Source organism: Felis catus, chromosome B3, assembly GCF_018350175.1.
Source record: "Felis catus isolate Fca126 chromosome B3, F.catus_Fca126_mat1.0, whole genome shotgun sequence".
Lineage (NCBI taxonomy): Eukaryota > Metazoa > Chordata > Mammalia > Carnivora > Felidae > Felis > Felis catus.
The window spans coordinates 51632788-51652733 of NC_058373.1; the positions used below are offsets into that span (position 1 = coordinate 51632788).

Here is a 19946-nt window from a genome sequence, read left to right on the forward strand (position 1 = left end):
CTTTTTCAGGTTAAATAATAACTGGTATCTAATCTCATAATTCCTGCCATAGCAAGATATGCCAAAATCAAGGGTAGAGTCTTTTTTTTTCTCAGAAATTTATCAAAGAATAGATTTATTCCAACTTGCCTACACTCAGTATTTGAATTTACATCTACTTGATCATAAAGCTTATTTTTTTCTCCCAGGTAGGCCACAGTTACAGAACTATTACAGTGCTATAGAAAAGTATCAAATTTCAGTATTTCGGGTTTAAAATGAGTTATAATTTTGGCATCTTATTGAACCCTTAGCAGAATTAGTCTTTAAGATCATTTGTGTAAAACCAGTAGAAGAAATGAATATGAGTAATACAATTATCAAACAGTAAATCATCTCTTAGATACCAGAGAAATAATTATGAGAACTACTTGCTTAAGTTTTGGTCACTATTTTATGCTTATTAAACTGAAGCACCATACCTTTTGAGCACTATTATAAACGAAAATTCACATTGAATTGGTCTTTCTACTTTATAAAATGTTTTTAATCAGTGGATATAAGCTAATTTCTTATAATTAAGGGAACATTACTTAAGAAATACTAATATGGTCCTTAGCTAGATATAGTATTGATTTTGATAATTAGCTTCTTCACAGTGTAGAATTTAGTAATTATATCCACAAATTTTTTTTTAAATGTTTATTTTTGAGACAGTGCAAGTGGGGTAGGAGCCGGGGGTGGGGTGGGACAGAGGATCTGAAGTGGGCTCCACACCAACAGCAGAGAGCCTGATGTGGGTCTTGAAACCATGAACCAGGAGACCATAACCTGAGCCAAAGTCAGACGATCAACCGACTGAGCGACACAGTATATACATATATACACCCGTGTATATGTACATGTACATGTATATGTATATGTATATGTATATATGTATACGTTTATGATCATTTTCATGTCTGATCATTTTCAGAGTCTGCTTGTACCCCAGCACGTACTTTCCACTTTTCATAATGAGTTGGAGCCTAGAGTTGATCGACTCCAGTGACTTTTTCATCTTGTTTGTGACCACCATCTTCCTGCCTTAGGTGTGGAAGGGCCCCAACCAAAACCAGCTGCCAAGAAGGCTTAGAGAGAGAAAAAGTTCATAAATATTTTTGAATGCCTTTTATATGCAGTCATAGTCCCTGTGTATTGAGGCTATGTCAGTCAACAGACCTGACCAAAATCCCTGCCATTGTAGAATTTACAGGGAGCAGACAAGTAGTGACAATATAAATAACTAAATCATACAGTTTGTAAGGGGAATCACTTGGCTAATAGACGTGATTTAAGTTATGTAACAAACAAAAAAGAGTCCATGACTTGTAGTAGACTACATCACAAGATGCCAACAACGTACCCTAAGGAAGCAAGTGGTAGTTGTAGTACAGACTAAGTCTATTGTATATTTAGTGACATTTACTTACCCCAAAAGTATATACTGTGCTAATGTGAAAGCAAAGGGCTGCTTATTCAATTTCAAAAGAAAATACTAGGAGCCATGCAATTACTTGTATCAGCATTGTATTTTAGAGCATTTTAGTTACTTGTCCAACCAAGGAAATCTCTGAACTTTTCATTAATAGTATCTTTCATTTGTGTTCATTGCAAAATAAGACTTGCCTGAAAGCTTGATTCTTACATGAAAAAAAGTAAAATTTATTCTAGAAATAATATATATGGCAAATTAGGCTTAGATGTTTGTCCTATTACTTGAATTTATCAGCTTTGGATACTACCAAAAGTTAAACAATATTGTAAATTGAGTATTGTCTTTTTTCTTTCTTTTATATTGTGATTCTTCACCTTAATATTTTCATCAAATCCTAAAATCCCAAAGTCGGCAGGGTTCTTTAGGGGTGGTATAGTCTGACGTTAGCCGGAGAAACCTAGAACAAAAGAGGTTCATAATGGAGAGTGTAGACCTCATGAATCCCACCTAGATCATACTGTCTCACAGTGCAGCATTCTCAGATGTCGGTTTTCCATATGCATGCTGAAATTTTTAGTTTATTTTTGTCACGTTTATAAAAGAATATAGTAAGTTGTTTAAGTTATGGAGCACATCATCAACACAAAGATTATGTGCATTGTAATTTCTCATCCAGTGGCTACCAAAAGCATTATCAGTCCCTTGTGTGGAGACTCCTGTATGCCTTGCCTCAATTATAGCTCCACCAATCACACTCGAAATATCCACTGTTTTAAATTTAGTGTTGATTATTTCCTTGTACTTCATTATACTTTTACCACATATGTATGGGATCATCAAGTATGTTGTTTGATTTTGCTTGTTTTTTAAACATTTGTGTAAATAGAATCATCCTACTTACAGTCTTCTATAACCTGTGTGTACCTATCACTTTTTCTTATATTTATGTCCACTGTTGTATTGTGTCCCATTATATGAATATACCACAATTTACCCATTTTATAGATAGACATTTGTTATTGTTTTCATGACTCTTGTTATTACAGACAGTGTTTCTTTGAATATTCTCATATTGGTCTCCTAGTGAATGGGCAGAAAATTTTCTGAGTTATATACCTAGCAGAGTAACTATTGAGTTGTAGGGCATGCACTTCTTTGCTAGATAATGCTAGGTTATTTTTCAAAATGATTGTACTATGGTATACTTTTACTAGCAGTATATGAGTATTTCAGATGCTCTACACATTTACCAACACTTATTTAGTCAGACTAATTTTTCCCCCTTAAATCTGTTGATTTTGAAATGGTATGTCCCTGTGGATTTAATTTGTATTCTTTGATGATTAGGGAAGCTCAGCATCATATGTTCATTAGCTTTTCAGAGTTCATAGGTTAAATATTCCAGATGTTTATCTTTGGTTGGTTATTTAGGTTGCAGATTTTTTGCTCCCGGTTTTGGGCTTGTTTTCATTCTCTGTGGTGCCTTTGGGTGTAGCACTTTGCTCCCTTTCCACAAGTACTTCTTATAGCCTACCATTTAATAAAGACAATTGTTGCACTCAATGACCCACTTGGACCACATAGTTTAAAACAATTCTTTTAAGGGTGCTTGTGTGGCTCAGTCACTTAAGTGACCGACTTCAGCTCAGGTCATGATCTTATGGTCCATAAGTTCAAGCCCTGTGTCAGGCTTTCTGTTGTCCCTGCTGTCAGCTACTTCCCTTCGCCTCTGTCTCCTTCTCTCTCTGTCCGCCTGCCCACCATCACCCTCAAAAATAAATAAACATCAAAAAAAACTAATTCTTTTAGAAGTTTGGGGCTCCTTTTATAGAGGTGCTAGTAGAACATGTGCGAGGAAACAGGAAGAACTACTTTGGAATGTTTGAAAGATGGAAGTTTGGGGAAAGAATCTGAGAAACAATTAGGAAACAAAGTATTGGCTTTCCTTAGATTTCCACACCCTACCCCTTATTTATTCAACTTCCTCTAGCTCTACTTTTACTGTTTTCTTTATTCTTCCTTTTATATTTTCTCCCTTATTTTCCTGCTGTTTATTGTTTCTCCTTCCTTTATTTTGTTTACCTTTTTCTTTTCCTCCTCTTTTCTCTGTATTTTGATTCCAAATATTAACTATTTTTAATATATTAAATACAATTTCTTGTCAGAGTGGTTTCCATACAACACCCAGTGTTCATCCCAACAGGTGCCCTCCTCAATGCTTCAAATCTTAACTATTTACTCTTTTCTGATTGTTTTCTTTTTCAAATTAAAAAAAAATTTAACATTTATTTTTTGAGAGAGAGAGAGAGAGAGGGAGGGAGGGAGAATGAGAACAGGGGAGGGGCGGAGAGAGAGAGAGAGAGGGAGACACAGAATCTGGAGCTCAGGCTGTCAGCACAGAGCCCGGATGTGGGGCTTGAACTCATGAACCGTGAGATCATGACCTGAGCCAAAGTTGGGTGTTCAACCAACTGAGCCACCTAGGTGCCCCCATAAGTCCTCAGATTTCTAACATTTTTCACATCTAAGAGATCTTGGTTTGAGGCCTCACTTTGCCATTATATTGCCATGTGTGTCTGAGCAATTACTTTACCTCTCCGAAGTCCAGTTTCCTCATGTACAAATTAATGAAAATACATGCTCTTGAAGGTTCTTTTGAGTTTAATTTGTGACTTGTGTACAAAAGCCAAGACTTGGTCTTTTAAAAAAAAAAAAAAAAAAAGCAAAACCATTTATCCCTTGTCTTTTTTCCCACAGAAGCTGCTTATTTTTCTTTGACGATAAAGGGACCAAGCTCAGTTTTAATTAACTCTTAAGTGTTTTTTAATGCACAAAATAGAACATTGAAACACTTTATTTATAAGCAGATATGATTGTACAGTTTTGCCAAGCATTATAAGAATAATGTTTCAAGACGCCTGGGGAGCAGTCCATTAAGCATCTGACTCTTGATTTTGGCTCAGGTCATGATCTCACAGTTTGTGAGATCGGTTTGGGAGATGGAGCTTCGTGTCAGGCTCTGGGCTGACAGTGGGGAGCCTGCTTGGGATTCTCTCACTCTCTTTCTGCCCATCCTGCATGCACACACGCACAAACTCTCTCAAAATAAATAAACATTAAAAAACATAATTTTTTAAGTGGGATATCCTCTTGCTTTTTCTGGAAGTACATAATCTAGACCTTTCCATAATATCTAAATTGAAAGAGCTTTAAAGAGTCCAAATTCATTTAATACCAAGAATCCCTGAAGATACGTCTGTCAGAGGAGCTTTAAAGAATCCATGCCTTGATCTGGAAGGTTAGACTCGAAGTCATTTTTGTGTGAAATGAAAAATAAGTATGAGATTCTATAATTGGGAGTTAAGGACTATTGGTAGTGGCAAGCAGGTTTTAAAGATAATTCTCTAGTTACTGATAATATGTGTGTGACTTGGGGCAAATGATTTTACAGAATTAGTTTTCACATCTTTAAAATGAGAGGAAGACCTGTGTCATTGCATTTATGTTTACCTTAAATTTAACAAACAATTCCATAGTGATCGCTCTGTGTCAGATAATATTCTGGAAATTTTATAAATAATAACTCAATCCTTGTAACTACCTTCTGAAGGTTGATATTATTATTTTCCCCATTTAATAGAAAAACTGAAGCAGGGCACCTGGGTGGCTCAGTGGGTTAAGCATCTGACTCTTGGTTTCAGCTCAGGTCATGTTCTCCTGGCTTCATGAGTTCAAGCCCCTCTGCCAGTGCAGAGCCTGCTTGGGATTCTCTGTCTCCCTCTCTCTTCCCCTCCCCCACTCGTGCTATCTCTCTCAAATAAAGTTAAAAGAAAAAGAGAAAAGAAAAACTGATACAAAGGGAGGTTGTATAATTTGCACAAAGCCAAAGAACTAACAAGTAGTAGAACTGGTTGTCTCAGAGTTCATGCTCTTAACTATTACTTTGCGCTACATCATGAAAATTAAAAGGAAGAAGCACTTGATAAAATACTTCACAACTCAAGAAGATGATGATCATCTGTGTGTAATTGGATGTTTGGATTAAGTGACAATTAAAATTTATAGCCAGTTTTTGAAAAGGTAGATTACTATAAAAACATACATATGACTTAGTTTTCTGGATGACACCTCAGAATATTACAATGCTTTAATTATAATTTTGCACTTTGGAAGTTATTGTATTATGTAGATGTACAACAAAAATATTTGGTTGAATTCACACCCATATTTGGTTGAATTCATGAGTTCTAGCTCCACCTCGGGCTCTCTGTTGACAGCTCAGAGCCTGGAGCCTGCTTAGGATTCTGTCTTTCTCTCTCTCTCTCTCTCTGCTCCTCCCTCACTCACACTCTGTCTCTGAAAAATAAATAAACATTAAAAAAATTTTTTTAAATCAATAGAAATCTCCTGGGATGACTTGATAAAAGATAAAAAAAAAAAAAAAAAGAGGCTAATAAAACAAGCTAACAACATTTATGAACCATTCGACCAATCTGGTGATGCCTTAAGAAGTGAGAAACTTGAGGGGCAGGGGCACATGGGTGGCTCAGTTGGTTAAGTGTCTGTCTTCGGCTCAGGTCATGACCTAGCAGTTTGTGAGTTCAAGCCCCACATGGACTCTGTGCTGACAGGCTCAGAGCCTGGAGCCTGTTTCAGATTCTGTGTCTCCCTCTCTCTCTCTCTTTGCCCCTCCCCTGCTCGTGCTGTCTCTCTTGCTCTCAAAAATAAATAAAACATTAAAAAAAATTTTTTAAAGAAAACTGTTGTCTTTGTGCCTTATTTTCTTCATCTGGAAGTAAGGTACGCTCCCTTACAATTTTTGCCTAAAACAGAACCATGAAACACTTATCTTTGAGATTGGAACATAAAGATGAGAAACCAAAATTTTTTCAGTGTATATAGAATTTAACCCATTGAGATACATATCCATGAAATATTAAAAATATTATTATAAAGAAATGGATGGGCTGAGTTACCTATGGAACTGTTAATATAGTGCTTAGTTTTTCTTGAAGTGATAGTTGATTTGCACTGATCTATCCTTTCTTTTTTCATGTTCACATTTGTGGTAAGTGCCCCAACTTTGAGCAAAGGTTGCCTGAAGTTAGCAGTACAGCCTGTTTATGGAACACAGTGAAACTTACCCATGTGGAGGTGAAATTCATGACCTTAGGACTGTGAGCCAGCACCCTGAAGTAACCATTTATAGCCTACATGGCTTACCTAAGTTCTGGGGAAGAGTATAATGTCAGTGAAAGATGAGTGTGGAAATGAGTTAGGAAAGGGCTTTTGTGAGGAAAAAAAATAGGGAATCAAGAAACTTTTCAGAAAGCTCAGAATTCTTGGAAAGGAGAAGAATCAGCCATGTTTAATAGATGAAAAAGAACAAGGAGTGGCACAAGCATGGAATAGGTCACAGTTTGGCTGGAACAGAGAGACTATGGGGGGAGAAGTAAAAGAGATGAAGAAGCGAAGGTGGAGAAAGTTAAGACTCCAAAGGTGGAGTCTAAAGCAGGGTCACCTCAGTGTGTATCCAAGATGCAACATTCACATCAGAACCTGGCAGTGCACAGCCAAGTGTAGTGTGGTCCTGGCCCTAATGTCAGAGTTTACATTAAATCAGAGGGCAGTTCGGGAGCCAGTAAAACAAACCGAAAACTTAGAATGAAGAGGAATGTGATGAAATGGCTCTTCAGGAATATTAATTGCATTCAAGTGCAAAGTGAGTAAGAAGAGGCTTAGAGTCCTAGACCATAGCTAGGAGACTGTTGTAGTAATTCAGGCATAAAATAGTAAGAGCCTAACTTAGGTTAACTGTCTTGAGGTCAAAAAGAGTTTAAATCAAAGAAAAATTTTAAAGTAAGATTAGTAAGATTTAGTGGCTGGATTTCAGGACCATAAAGAGGGAAAATCTCCTACCCTTGTCTCATAGACTTAGAAGGGAACTTCTTTTATTCTCATTTTGAGATTTGAAGACCATTTTGAGTGATGATGATGTGTATTTAATACTTACCTTGTTTTTATAGAAAGGGCTGTTGTAATACGTGAATGGTCATTTTTCTTGGGACTCAGGAAGTAGACTTTTGTATTTATCATCTATACCCTTCAGAATAATTGACAATGTATGTCATATCTGCCTAGTCTTCCATCACTGTCTACTGAGATCACTATTGTCATTCATGGTCACCAGTGACTTGCTTATTGTCAAATCCAGTGGTCACATCTTTGTGTACATTTTATTAAACCTCACTGGTATTTGAAACCATTGGCTCTGCCCTTGAAACATTTTTTTTCTCTTGTGCTTCTGTGATACAAGATACTTGACAGCTCCTTTTGCTGGTTCATCATCCTCTCAGATCACTACTTGGTGGAGTGCCTCCAGGCTCTGTCATGAGTTCCCAACATACTCCTTTAGGTAGCTCTTGATTGTGAATACTCTCCAATTGCCAATGATTCCTTAAACTATATCCCTAACCCTGGACAACTACAGTAGCCTCCTAACTAGTATACCTACTTTGGTTTTTATTCCTATTATCAACATAGCAGCCAAGGTGATCACTTTAAGATGTAAATCAGGGTTGCCTGGATGTCTCAGTCAGTTAAGTTTACACCTCTTGAGTTCAGCTCTGTCACCTCTGTGCTGACAGTACGGAGCCTGCTTGGGATTCTCTTTTTCCCTCTCTCTCTCTCTCTCTCTGCCCCTCCCCTGCTTGCACATTAGCTCTATCACTCTCAAAAATAAAGTTTTTTTTTAAAAAAGTAAATCAGATCAAGCCATTTCTCTAATTAAAACCTCCAAAGGCTTCCCACTGAATTTATGACAAAATTTCAACTCTTTCCTCGAGAGCTTCAAAATCATCCTGTATAATCTAGTCCCTCACCACCATTCTGATCTTCATCTTCCTTTTCTTCTTGCTGCCTTTCCAGCCTCACTTACCTGGGACATTACCCATTCATTCTCACCTTAGACCCTTTGCTCAGAATGCTCTTTCCCCTAATTTCTGAATAGCTAGCTCCTTGCTCAGATCTCAGCTTAAATGTTGCCTACTCAGAAAAGCCTTCTCTGAACACTTGATATAAAACATTCACATAAGCATTCTCATTTCACTCTTTTTACACTTACAGCATAGCACTTCACACCATCTGATATTTGTCTTTAAAGAAAATTTTTTAATGTTTATTTTATTTTGAGAGAGAGGGAGACAGTGTATGAGTGGGGGAAGGGCAGAGAGAAGGAGACACAGAATCCAAAGTAGGCTCCAGGCTCTGAACTGTCAGCCCAGAGCCTGATGCGGATCTCAACCCCAAGAACCTGATCATGACCTGAGCTGAAGGTGGAGGCTTAACTGACTGAGCCACCCAGGTACCCCACTATCTGCTATTTTTCTTATTAATTTGTTCTTGTTTTTCTCTACCACCACTAGAATATAAGCTCCAAGTCCCAGTGTTTAGGAAAGTGCCTGGCACACAGGAGGTATATAATAGTACATATATAATAAATAATTGTTGAATAAATGGAGTCTTAATACCAATATACTGGTTATGTCAACAGAGAATCCAGTTCTTTGAGCATAATCTTTTCCACTATTTCTTAACACCCATTCTCAGTTCCCTACATATATGTTTCTCATATTGTTAGTATAAGACTCTAGATCTCACTTAATTTTTTAAATTTTATTTTTAAAAAGCAAAAAAAGCATTTTAAACTGCTAAGTTATTTCAACCTATGCTGTTACCTGTGTTTGTCTTCACGAATTCCTATATTAAATAACTAAACTACAGCCTACTAAGTAGGAGTTCTATAAGACAGTGACTAAAATGTATGACACTAGGTAATGCTTTTATTTACATGTTATTTTTCAATTAAAAGGCCTTATCATTTATCTAATACCAGAGAACAGTAGTTTATTTAAAATTTAGCTTATGTGTTTGCATGTTAGCTTTATGAAAGGGCTGATCATATTTTATTATATATACATCTTTCTGTGTACATGGCACATGTGATTGTGGCACAAACACATGATCATAACACTCTTTCTTTTGAAACACTATGTTTTCACTTTCAAGATATTTTATAGATATCTTTCCTTGTCAAAGGTAGACCTATATCATTATTTTAGATATAACTATACCACAGTATATCAACCAGTCCTGTATTATTGGACATTTAGGTTTATTCCATTTTTTAAATTGGTATAAACATTTAAATAAATATCCTTTAATATTCAGCTCAGTGTATGTGTTATTTTATAGAAAGAGGATTTTGATTCATATTACCAGATTGTCCTTTATGAAGTTGAAAGGACCTTATTGTTAGAGAAACATTTTTTTTTTTTTTTTTTAGCAACCCCTAGGTTATTCTCCTGCTTGTCTTGTCATTGTCTTCCATGTCATTAGAAGTGTGGAATTTTCTGCTACCTTGCCAGGCTTTAGAAGTAAAGTGAACCTTGAAGAGGGCACTTGTTGGGATGAGCACTGGGTGTTGTATGGAAGCCAATTTGACAATAAACTATATTTAAATTAAAAATACTAAAAAAAAAAAAAAAAAAAAGTAAACTGAACTGCATATCTAGCAGCCCAGTGATGGGTAAGACCTTCTTCTCTCATTCGTTTTACACAGAGCTTTGAAGAAGCTCTGAGCTATCCTGGGAGTTTTTTCTGAATCACTATATGATGAGTACTGGTTCAGAGGGGCTCCTGGGGCTCCTAAGAAGGAGGTAGTGGTTCTGGCTTCTCTCCTAGGGTTTTTTCTGTGCTGCTTCTGAAGAACAGATTCATAGACTCTCAGGGTTGAAAGAACTCTTGCTACCACTTAACTAGCTGAATACCTTCAATCACACCCCTGGGATGTGTCTCTCAGTCTGTCCTTGAATATCCCTGGTGATAAAGAATTTACTTCTACTGAGAGTTAGTCCATTTTATCTGTGGATCACTCTGATCAGAGTTTTCCCAGTTACCAAATTGTTCACCTCTTTTATTAAACAGAACAGATGGGGAACTGTATAAGAAATAGCTAAACTCCACAGCCAGAAGTGCATGCTACTACAAAAGCAGCCAGTCTGGTCATGGCTCTCACTCAAACTGGTGTAAACCCAATCCTCATTGAGGTCTTGGAGGTAGAGGGATTCTAGAACTGTGTTTTGATTCATTAATCTCCAGTCTCCAAAGATCTGTCCTTCATAGCCTGTGAAAACTTGTAACATCCTTTGTTTGCTTCAATGCTATGCTTTATATCAAATAATTTATTTCTTCTAAAATATGTAACTAGGTAAGATTAACAGTCCATATTTGTCTAGATATGAAACACCTTTTGTTTTTTATAAAGGTACATTGTTTTCAGAGGCCCTAAAATCATAACTTACTTCTAGAATAAGCTCAAAATATCAAGTTCTATTGAGTGAATTTTCTTTAGCATGACATAGTTCTCAGTTATTGTTCGTATTCCTTATGGTAGTCTCTGCTGTCTGGTGTTTTAGAGGTTGACATTATCAAAATTTTAACTATGTAACTTTTCTAATGGCCACTGTGATTTAGTATTCTCATTTCTTAAAATTCAGACATCCTTACATTTTTCCTGACAGTTCCTAAAGGTTGTCATCATAAAGTCACATGCATTTAGGTAGTATTTTATTTTTCATAATGCTACAGTATAATCCAGGCTATTCGTTGCAGTTCTGTTTTGTTTTGTTTTGTTTTTAATATGTGTTTTTGGGAGAGTACAGTGGAGGAGGGGCAGAGAGAGGGGACAGAGGATCCAAAGTGGGCTCTGCTGATAGGCTGACAGCAGTGCTGAGTGACAGCGGGGCTCGAACTCACTAACTGCAAGATCATGACCTGAGCCAAAGTCAGATGCTCAACCAACTGAGCCACCTAGGTGTCCTGTAATTTTTATGTAATGGTTACATAGATAACTAATATATAACTACTGTCATCTCTAATCTTTGTTTTAAGTTTTTCATTTAAATATTTAACACTCCAGGGGTGCCTGGATGGCTTAGTCACTTGAGCATCTAACTCTTGATTTCGGCTTAGGTCATGATCTCATGGTTTGTGAGTTCGAGCCCCACATTGAGCTCTACACTGACAGCACTAAACCTGCTTGGGGTTCTCTCCCTTTCTCGCTGCCCCTCTCTTAAAATAAATAAATAAACTTTAAAAAAAAGTTATTTTTGTAATAATTTAGTTTTTATCACTTTAAACTTGATAATTCCTGGTGTGTAAGCCATTATTTGCTAGGGCTTTAGAGATAAATTATAGTTTTGCAGGCATAAGGATAACACTGTCATTCTCCCCACTCTTTCTGCCCTTCCCCCTTTCTTAATCTGACCTTGTAGGTTTTTTCTCAAGTATAGATTTTTTTTTAAGTAGTAGCACATAAATGTAAGACTTATTGCTTAGGGGCGCCTGGGTGGCGCAGTCGGTTAAGTGTCCGACTTCAGCCAGGTCACGATCTCGCGGTCCGTGAGTTCGAGCCCCGCGTCAGGCTCTGGGCTGATGGCTCGGAGCCTGGAGCCTGTTTCCGATTCTGTGTCTCCCTCTCTCTCTTTGCCCCTCCCCCGTTCATGCTCTGTCTCTCTCTGTCCCAAAAATAAATAAAAAACGTTGAAAAAAAAATTTTAAAAAGACTTATTGCTTAGGCTGTGGATCATCCTTGGTATTCACATGGAGTAGCTGACATCTTGGCATCATTCAGCATTCCAAAGATTAGGAGCCACTGCTCTGTCACAATTCTTAGTTTTCCAGGATTACCTGACAAACTCAGGGAAAGGAACAGGATGAGCCCAGAGAAATATCTCAGGAGCTGAAATCATGCCATGTAGCCCATGGCAAGCCTGAGGTAGCTTTGAAAACCCACAGAACTACCAGAGAAAGGGATTGAATGGAATCCTTTTTACATCTTTTGATTCCCCATGAAGGACACCAGGATTTAACTCAGTGAATCCCAAGGGACTACAGGAAACTTTTGATTTATAATCTAATTGATTTCTAGAGGAAAGTGGAAAGTTGAGATCACTCTCTTGTTTTTCTTGTCACATTATTATAAACTAGGGTTCTATCCCTGGAAACTACAGATCTTCCCTGACTGACAGCGGGGTTACATCCTGATAAGACATTTTCAACTTACGATAGGTTTAAGTGAAAAATGCATTTAACATTCCAAACCTAGCAAATGTCATAGCTTAGCCAAGCCTGCCTTGAACGTGCTTAGAACACTTACATTAGACTACAGATGGGCAAAATCATCTAACACAAAGCCTATTTTATAATAAAGTGTTGAATATGCCTGTAATTTATTGAACACTATACTGGAAATGAGAGAAAGAGAATGGTTGTGTTGGTACAGATGGTTGTAAGTGTATTGGTGGTTTGCCCTCTCCATCATGTGGCAGACTGGGCCCTGGAGCTCACTGCAGCTGTGCAGTGTCACGAGAGGACCCTACCATATTGCTGGTCTGGGACCAGATCAAAAGCCAAATCACTTTCACACCATCGTCAAGTCAAAAAATAGTAAGCTGATGAGGGGCTGTCTGTTCCAATATGTATCATTAATATATATGTTGCATATTATTATTTTACTTACATTTTTATAAACATATACTAAAGTATGTAATAACAGTTTTTATAGCTGCAATGAAAGAAAGCAGGCATGAGGTAGTAGTGGTTAAGGAACCAGATTCTGGAGCCAGTCTGTAGATTCAAATTCCAACTTCATTCTTTACTGGCTGGGTAATCTTGGGCAAGTTACTTAACATCTCTATGCTTCAGTTATCTTTAAAATGGTAGTTAACAGTTTCTGCCTTATAGAGCTGCTCTGAGGATAGAATGAATTAATGTGTAGAAAGTACTTAGAACTGGCAATGTCTGACATTGTTCGTAAGTGTTCACTGTTATTTTATATGTTGCACATGGTCATTTTAGGGAATATTTTCTGAATGGTCTTAAAATACCAACTCAATAAAGTTGGCTTTGAAGGCTGCTGCTTTTCCAGATAAGCCTTCCTGATGCTAGAAATGGGCATTCTTCGTCATTTCCTTCAAGGCTATTCATAATCTGGCTCCAGTCCTTTCTTTTGCACGCTTTCTCTATACAGATTCTCTACTCAAGTTGCACTTTCTCTCTCCTGGTTCTGCTCAATGCCTACCTCCTTTAAAAAAAAATTGTTTTCAGTATAGTTGTCCCACAATGTTACATTAGTTTCCTGTGTAAAACATAATGATTCAGATTTTCTATGCTGTGCTCATAAGTGTAGCTACCATCTATCACTAAACAACGCTATTAGAATATCATTGACTATATTCCCTATGCTGTGCCTTTTATTCCCTTGACTTATTTATTCCATAACTGAAAGCCTGTTTTTCCCACTCTCCTTTACAAATTTCGCCCATCTCCCAGCCCCCTTGCCTCTGACAACCACCAATTTGTTCTTTGTATTTATAGTCTGACTCTTTTTGTGTATTTCAATGCCTACCTCTTTTGCAAAATTTTACCACTGTTATGAAAAAGGTTGGAATGTATTAAATGCTGTAGTGTTCTATTTGTTTTGAAGATGATTTATGAATCACGAACCCTTTGAGACTAGGGTCTATGCCATAGTACAATTCTGTATCCCCCGTCACTTAATACAGTGTAGCAAGTACTTAAAGTATGTGTTATTTAATTGGATTGCACAACAAATTGAATTTGTGTGTGTACATTTGCACGAGTGTTCAACTCGTGTAACAGGTTAACACTTTTGAAACTTAACTGTTTCACAAACTTGGAGCACTTGTGAGAAATTTAAAAATTACTACAAATAAGTGAGAACACCTGCATATCAAATTGTTTGGAACTGCATAGTAACAATAACAACAACAAAATTCACACTTTATATATTGTAATTTGGGCCTGCATCTGCTACGATAATTATAACATTTCTCCTTTTGAAACTACTAATACTGTAAGGCATAGGCAGAGAAGGACTCCAGAGCTCTGAATGTCCACAGCACAGATGGGTTGTAAGAATAAGGAACTAGATAAGAAAGGGACAAAGGAGAGAAAGGGAGAAACATGTATTTGAATTTGCATCCTTAATATTTAATAATAGTAATAAAACAGCTAAACAATATGACATAATAAGATCTTTTAACCTTTTGGTTATTGGTGAAATTTTGGGTATAAAAACTGTTGCACTTGACATCTGAAAAATATAAGATATCTAAATATCTATAGGATTATAAATTTATTCCTAAATCTTAGACATTTTAACTGAAATTGACATAAAAATAATTTTATGCTATAATTTCAACCATCTTTGTCTTAACTGAAATTTGGAATTATCCATTCTCTCCTTACCTTGTATACCTTGTGAATCAAGAGTTTACTATATTTTAATTGCCTGATTTTTACCCCCCTTTCACTCTTTGTTACTGAATATACTTGAATATAGATTGTGACATTAGGTATTTTAGGTGTAAACGGTGAGTTCTTAACAAGAATAAATTAAATTAGAGACTCATTTTTTTTTTTTAAACCAGATACTCTAGATGAATATTTTGAATATGATGCAGAGGAGTTCTTGGTCTCTTTGGCCTTGTTAATAACAGAAGGACGAACACCTGAATGTTCTGTAAAAGGTCGCACAGAAAGTTTCCATTGCCCTCCAGCACAGTCCTGTTACCCAGTAACTTCCAAACATGAATGCAGTGACAAGCTGGCTCAGGTGAGAATTGTGTATTGAGTATATTTTCTTTTTCTTTCATATAAACTAGTTTAAATTCTGTGATCACTTTTGTTACATGGCAATTAAAATGTTCACACTTAAGTTTAAAATCACTTATAACTACAATAAAAAAAATCCTAATCTTGGACCATAGCTAATACCCCTAACTCTTAAGTGATGCTCTTAAAGTCACAGTAGGTACCTTTGCAGATCAGCATGCAGGGTGACAGCCAAAATCATACCTGCCTTCTTACTCGCCAGATTTAAGATAATTGTTGCTATTGATCTTGTGTTTATTTGGTAGAATTATTTTCATGATTATTTTCTTCAGATTAACCAATTTCCCTTTTATATTCCTTTCTTTTTTCCTACGGGAGGATACTTTTTGCTATCATAGTATTTTTATATAATGTTAAAAATAGTTATTTTGATAGGTACTGTATAATTTGCTATAGGGATTTTCCCAACAGTTTCTTAAATGTACTCCAAAATTTTACATTTTTAAAATCTTGTCTATTTTGAGCATTTAATGAAAAAGAGATTTTAATATTTTGGTTTTTACTTAGAATGAATCTTTTTTTTGTAACAATGACATAGTTAACAAACTAGGCTGGGCCACCTCAAGGCCTGTCAGACGTGGTGTATGACAGTTATTTTTCCACAAAATAGAGCAGAAATATCCCCCTCCCCAAGAAACTTTGCATCATAAATGTTCAGTACTAATCCTTGTACTCTAGAACTCACTAGTGTTAATCCACTATTTAAGGAGGAAATCTAAATAAGCCTAAGCAAAGATCTACAGTTGACTCATTTCTCATACAGATGTCTATTTTACAATTATAATTTTAAACTGTAAATATAAAATGCCTTGGGTTATTGAGTATTTCGCTTACATTCATTTTCTCTTAAGTGTCGCCAAGCCAGAAGAACTAGGTCTGAGGTCTTACTGTTGTGGAAGAATAACCTTCCAATCATGGTGGAAGTGATGTTACTCCCAGATTGCTGCTACAGTGATGATGGGCCCACCACAGATGGAATTGATCTCAATGATCCTGCAATTAAGCAAGATGCATTATTATTAGAAAGATGGATATTGGAGCCAGTTCCTCGACAGTAAGTTGTTGAACTGAGTTTCAAGTTGTTCTTGCTAAATCAGGTTTTCCATTGCTTCTATAAATTATTTTAGTAATGTATCATGTCTTTGACTATGATGTAGTAAAATTTAGACATTTAGTTCTTCTCTGACTTCAAGTGACACTAGTAAATGCACTTCGATACTCTTGAAAGCACATATCCAGAATATATTTATTTTAGCTTCTGTATTTCTAACGTTCAATCATTTTGTACTTGCTGACATTTAAATGATACTTTTTACTTCCCTTAGGAGTGGCGATCGGTTTATTGAAGAGAAGACTCTTCTATTGGCTGTCCGCTCATTTGTGTTTTTTTCTCAATTAAGTGCTTGGCTGAGTGTTTCCCATGGTGCTATTCCACGAAATATTCTTTACAGGTATGTCTTGGGCAAAATAAGGACAGTGTGTATTTAACCTTGTTGGTTAGCTACTGAATGATATTTTACCTTTTAAGCAGTTTATTTCCTTCATTTCTAAATGTAAGTGGATAAAATTTACTGAAGATTTTCTCAAAACAAGTTAGAGAATTTAAATGCGAATCAGTATGAATTTTACTTTATTTCTTTTTAATTTGCTTTTTATTTTTTTAATGTTTGTTTACTTTTGAGAGAGAGGGAGAACAGAGCCTCAGAAACAGGCTCCAGCTCTGAGCTGTCAGCACACAGCCCAACGTGGGGTTTGAACTCCCAAGCGGTGAGATCATGACCTGAGCCGAAGTCAGATGCTTAACCAATTGAGCCACCCAGGCACCTCTGGCATAGAATGGTTTTCAGAGAGCTTTTTAGCTTTAAAGAACCCCCAATGGGCTTATGTATAAAAACTTTCTGGGCTGCCGAATTTCCATAATGGTAGACTTATTTAATTTTTGCATCTTGAAAACTGTAAATTTACAGGCTGCTGAGCAAGTGTCTAATTGTTTCTTTAGGCAGTTGGCCCTGAGATTGAGTATCTCTTAATCACCTTGTACAACAGAATTAGCTAAATCCATTTATTTAGAGTAAATGCCATTTTTTTTTGTTTTAAGAAATAATTCTAAATTATAGTATTCTTGAGCTTTAATGCCTAAGTAGTCTAGTGTTCGTAAAAAGATCATCTCTAGGCTGTTTCCATAATGTCCATCAACTGATGAATGGATAAAGAAATTGTGATTTATATACACAATGGAATACTACGTGGCAGTGAGAAAGAATGAAATATGGCCTTTTGTAGCAATGTGGATGGAACTGGAGGATGTTATGCTAAGTGAAGTAAGTCATACAGAGAAAGACAGATACCATATGTTTTCGCTCTTAAGTGGATCCTGAGAGACTGAACAGAAGACCATTTGGGAGGGGAAGGAAAAAAAAAAAGATTAGAGAGGGAGGGAGCCACAACATAAGAGACTCTTAAAAACTGAGAACAAACTGAGGGTTGATGGGGGGTGGGAGGGTGGGGAGCGTGGGTGATGGGTATTGAGGAGGGCACCTGTTGGGATGAGCACTGGGTGTTGTATGGAAACCAATTTGACAATAAATTTCAGATAAAAAAAAATCATCTCTATTCTAAGCATAAACTATTGTGCTTTTTATGTTGGTTTTATCAGAATGACATGCATGGTAAAGTAGCTGAAAGTAAACCCTTAATAGTAATTAATGCAAATAAAGATAAGTATGTAACTGTTGAAAATTTTTTATAATATATGATAACGTTATAAGCATTACAATGCATTGATTCTGTATATTTCTATATGATTCTAGAATCAGTGCTGCTGATGTAGACCTGCAGTGGAATTTTTCACAGACCCCGATTGAACATGTGTTTCCTGTTCCTAATGTTTCTCACAATGTGGCCTTGAAAGTCAGCGTTCAGTCCTTGCCCAGACAATCTAATTATCCAGTTTTGACCTGTAGTATTCACACTAATATTGGCCTTTATGAGAAAAGAATTCAAGAACATGAACTTAAAGTCCATCAGCACCGCAATTCTAGTGAAGTAGAACAATGTAGTACAAATAGTTCACAGCGTCTGTGTAGCAAACAATCTTGGACCATGGCACCTGAAAGCATATTGCATGCAAAAAATGGCACAACTCCAGAATATACTGCAGCTGTCAAAAATGTCAAACTGTATCCAGGCACTGGCAGTAAATCTGACTATGGAACACGTCAAGCCAATATTCTGGGCTTCAGTGGTAGAGGAGATAAAAAGTCACATGAAACACCAGTGAGAACTTTAAAATCATTTTCAGTGATTGATTCCAGGGTCTCTAGCCACCAGAGTTCCTGGCAGTCAGTTGGTGAGACTAATCCTTTAATAGGCTCTTTAATTCAGGAGCGACAAGAAGTTATTGCAAGAATTGCTCAGCATTTGATTCATTGTGATCCAAGCACTTCCCCTGTTTCTGGACATCCATTTAATATGCAAGAGTCTAGTTCACTTAATTCAAAACTTTTCCGGGTTTCAAAAGAAAATGAAAATGTGAGAAAATGTAAAGAAACTTTCTCCATTTCCTTTGGTAGTCCTGAGCTTACCTCCTCAGAAGACACCAGTGAGGGAAAAATTCAAGTAAAACCAGATACTCCTCGAAGTGAAACTGGCAGTTCCAATGGTCTTTATTCTCGTCAGTCTGTTGGTGAGACAAATCCTTTGATTGACTCTTTACTCCAGGAGCGACAAGATGTTATTGCAAGGATTGCTCAACACTTGGAGCATATTGATCCAACTGCATCACATATACCCCGGCAGTCATTCAACATGCATGACTCCAATTCGGTTCCTTCGAAAGTATTTAGGAGTACATATGAAGACAACAATTTGTGGAAGAAAAACAAGGATGTTACCTCTGTTTCCATTTCCAATACAAAAATTTCCTTGTTAGAAGACAGCAGCGAAGGGGAAAACTTAATACCGAATAAATCATTTAGTTATTTTAAATGTAATGGTAAAGTCGAATCCTCTTTGAAACCTCAAATAAGAAGAAATCTGTATCAGGACAATCCTAGTGAAACCATCCAAAATACTTTTCAAGAGACACAGAACAAAGCCACTAGTTTATTGACTCCCTCAAATATGCCTCACTGCAAAAAAAATAACTTAGATTTGACAGTCAGATTGGAAAATACACTTTCTGAGTGTCAATTTAAGGAGCAAGAAATTAGCAATGAAACTGATAAAAAGTATTCAAATTGCAACAGTATTGACAAACAGATTTGCACAGATAAGTATAAGGAAAAAAGAATAAAAAATGAAAATTCTAATCCAGAATATTTTAAGAATCATGAATTTGATAACTCCAAAAAAGATGACTCAAAAATAAAAGCTACTATGTTGGAAATGTCTGAATATTTGAACAAACATGAAAACAAGTGCTCAAATAAAGACTCAGAAAGGCCTAAAACATGTGAGCAAAATACTCAACTTAATAGTATAGAAAATTATCTCAATAAAGATAATGAAGTTCACAAATGCAAAAAGCCAGACCTATTAAAAATTGAACAGGATAAGAAAGAAGAGATAATTGATGAAAAATCTCAAAACTGTTCTCAGAGAAAGAAAGTAAAAGACTGTTTGTCTACATGTGAACGACTGAAAAATACAGAGGTGTTGGTAGGTAACATCTAATATTTCAAATATAATTCTCAAGCATTTACCATGGTTTCAATTTTGTTTACAGAAGATC

General features: G+C 36.3%; 1 protein-coding gene across 8 annotated transcripts in view; it reads left to right on the forward strand.

Annotated features, from left to right (window-relative positions):
- The window catches only part of FAM214A (family with sequence similarity 214 member A), a 115124-nt gene that overhangs the window by 71196 nt on the left and 23982 nt on the right, over positions 1–19946 (forward strand). For all 8 annotated transcript variants that reach the window (XM_045059295.1, XM_045059298.1, XM_045059297.1 and 5 more), the window contains 4 exons: positions 14971–15155; positions 16066–16268; positions 16540–16665; positions 18025–19873. In XM_045059295.1, coding sequence (XP_044915230.1) covers positions 14971–15155; positions 16066–16268; positions 16540–16665; positions 18025–19873 — 2363 coding nt within the window. The remainder of the gene's footprint in view (positions 1–14970; positions 15156–16065; positions 16269–16539; positions 16666–18024; positions 19874–19946) is intronic.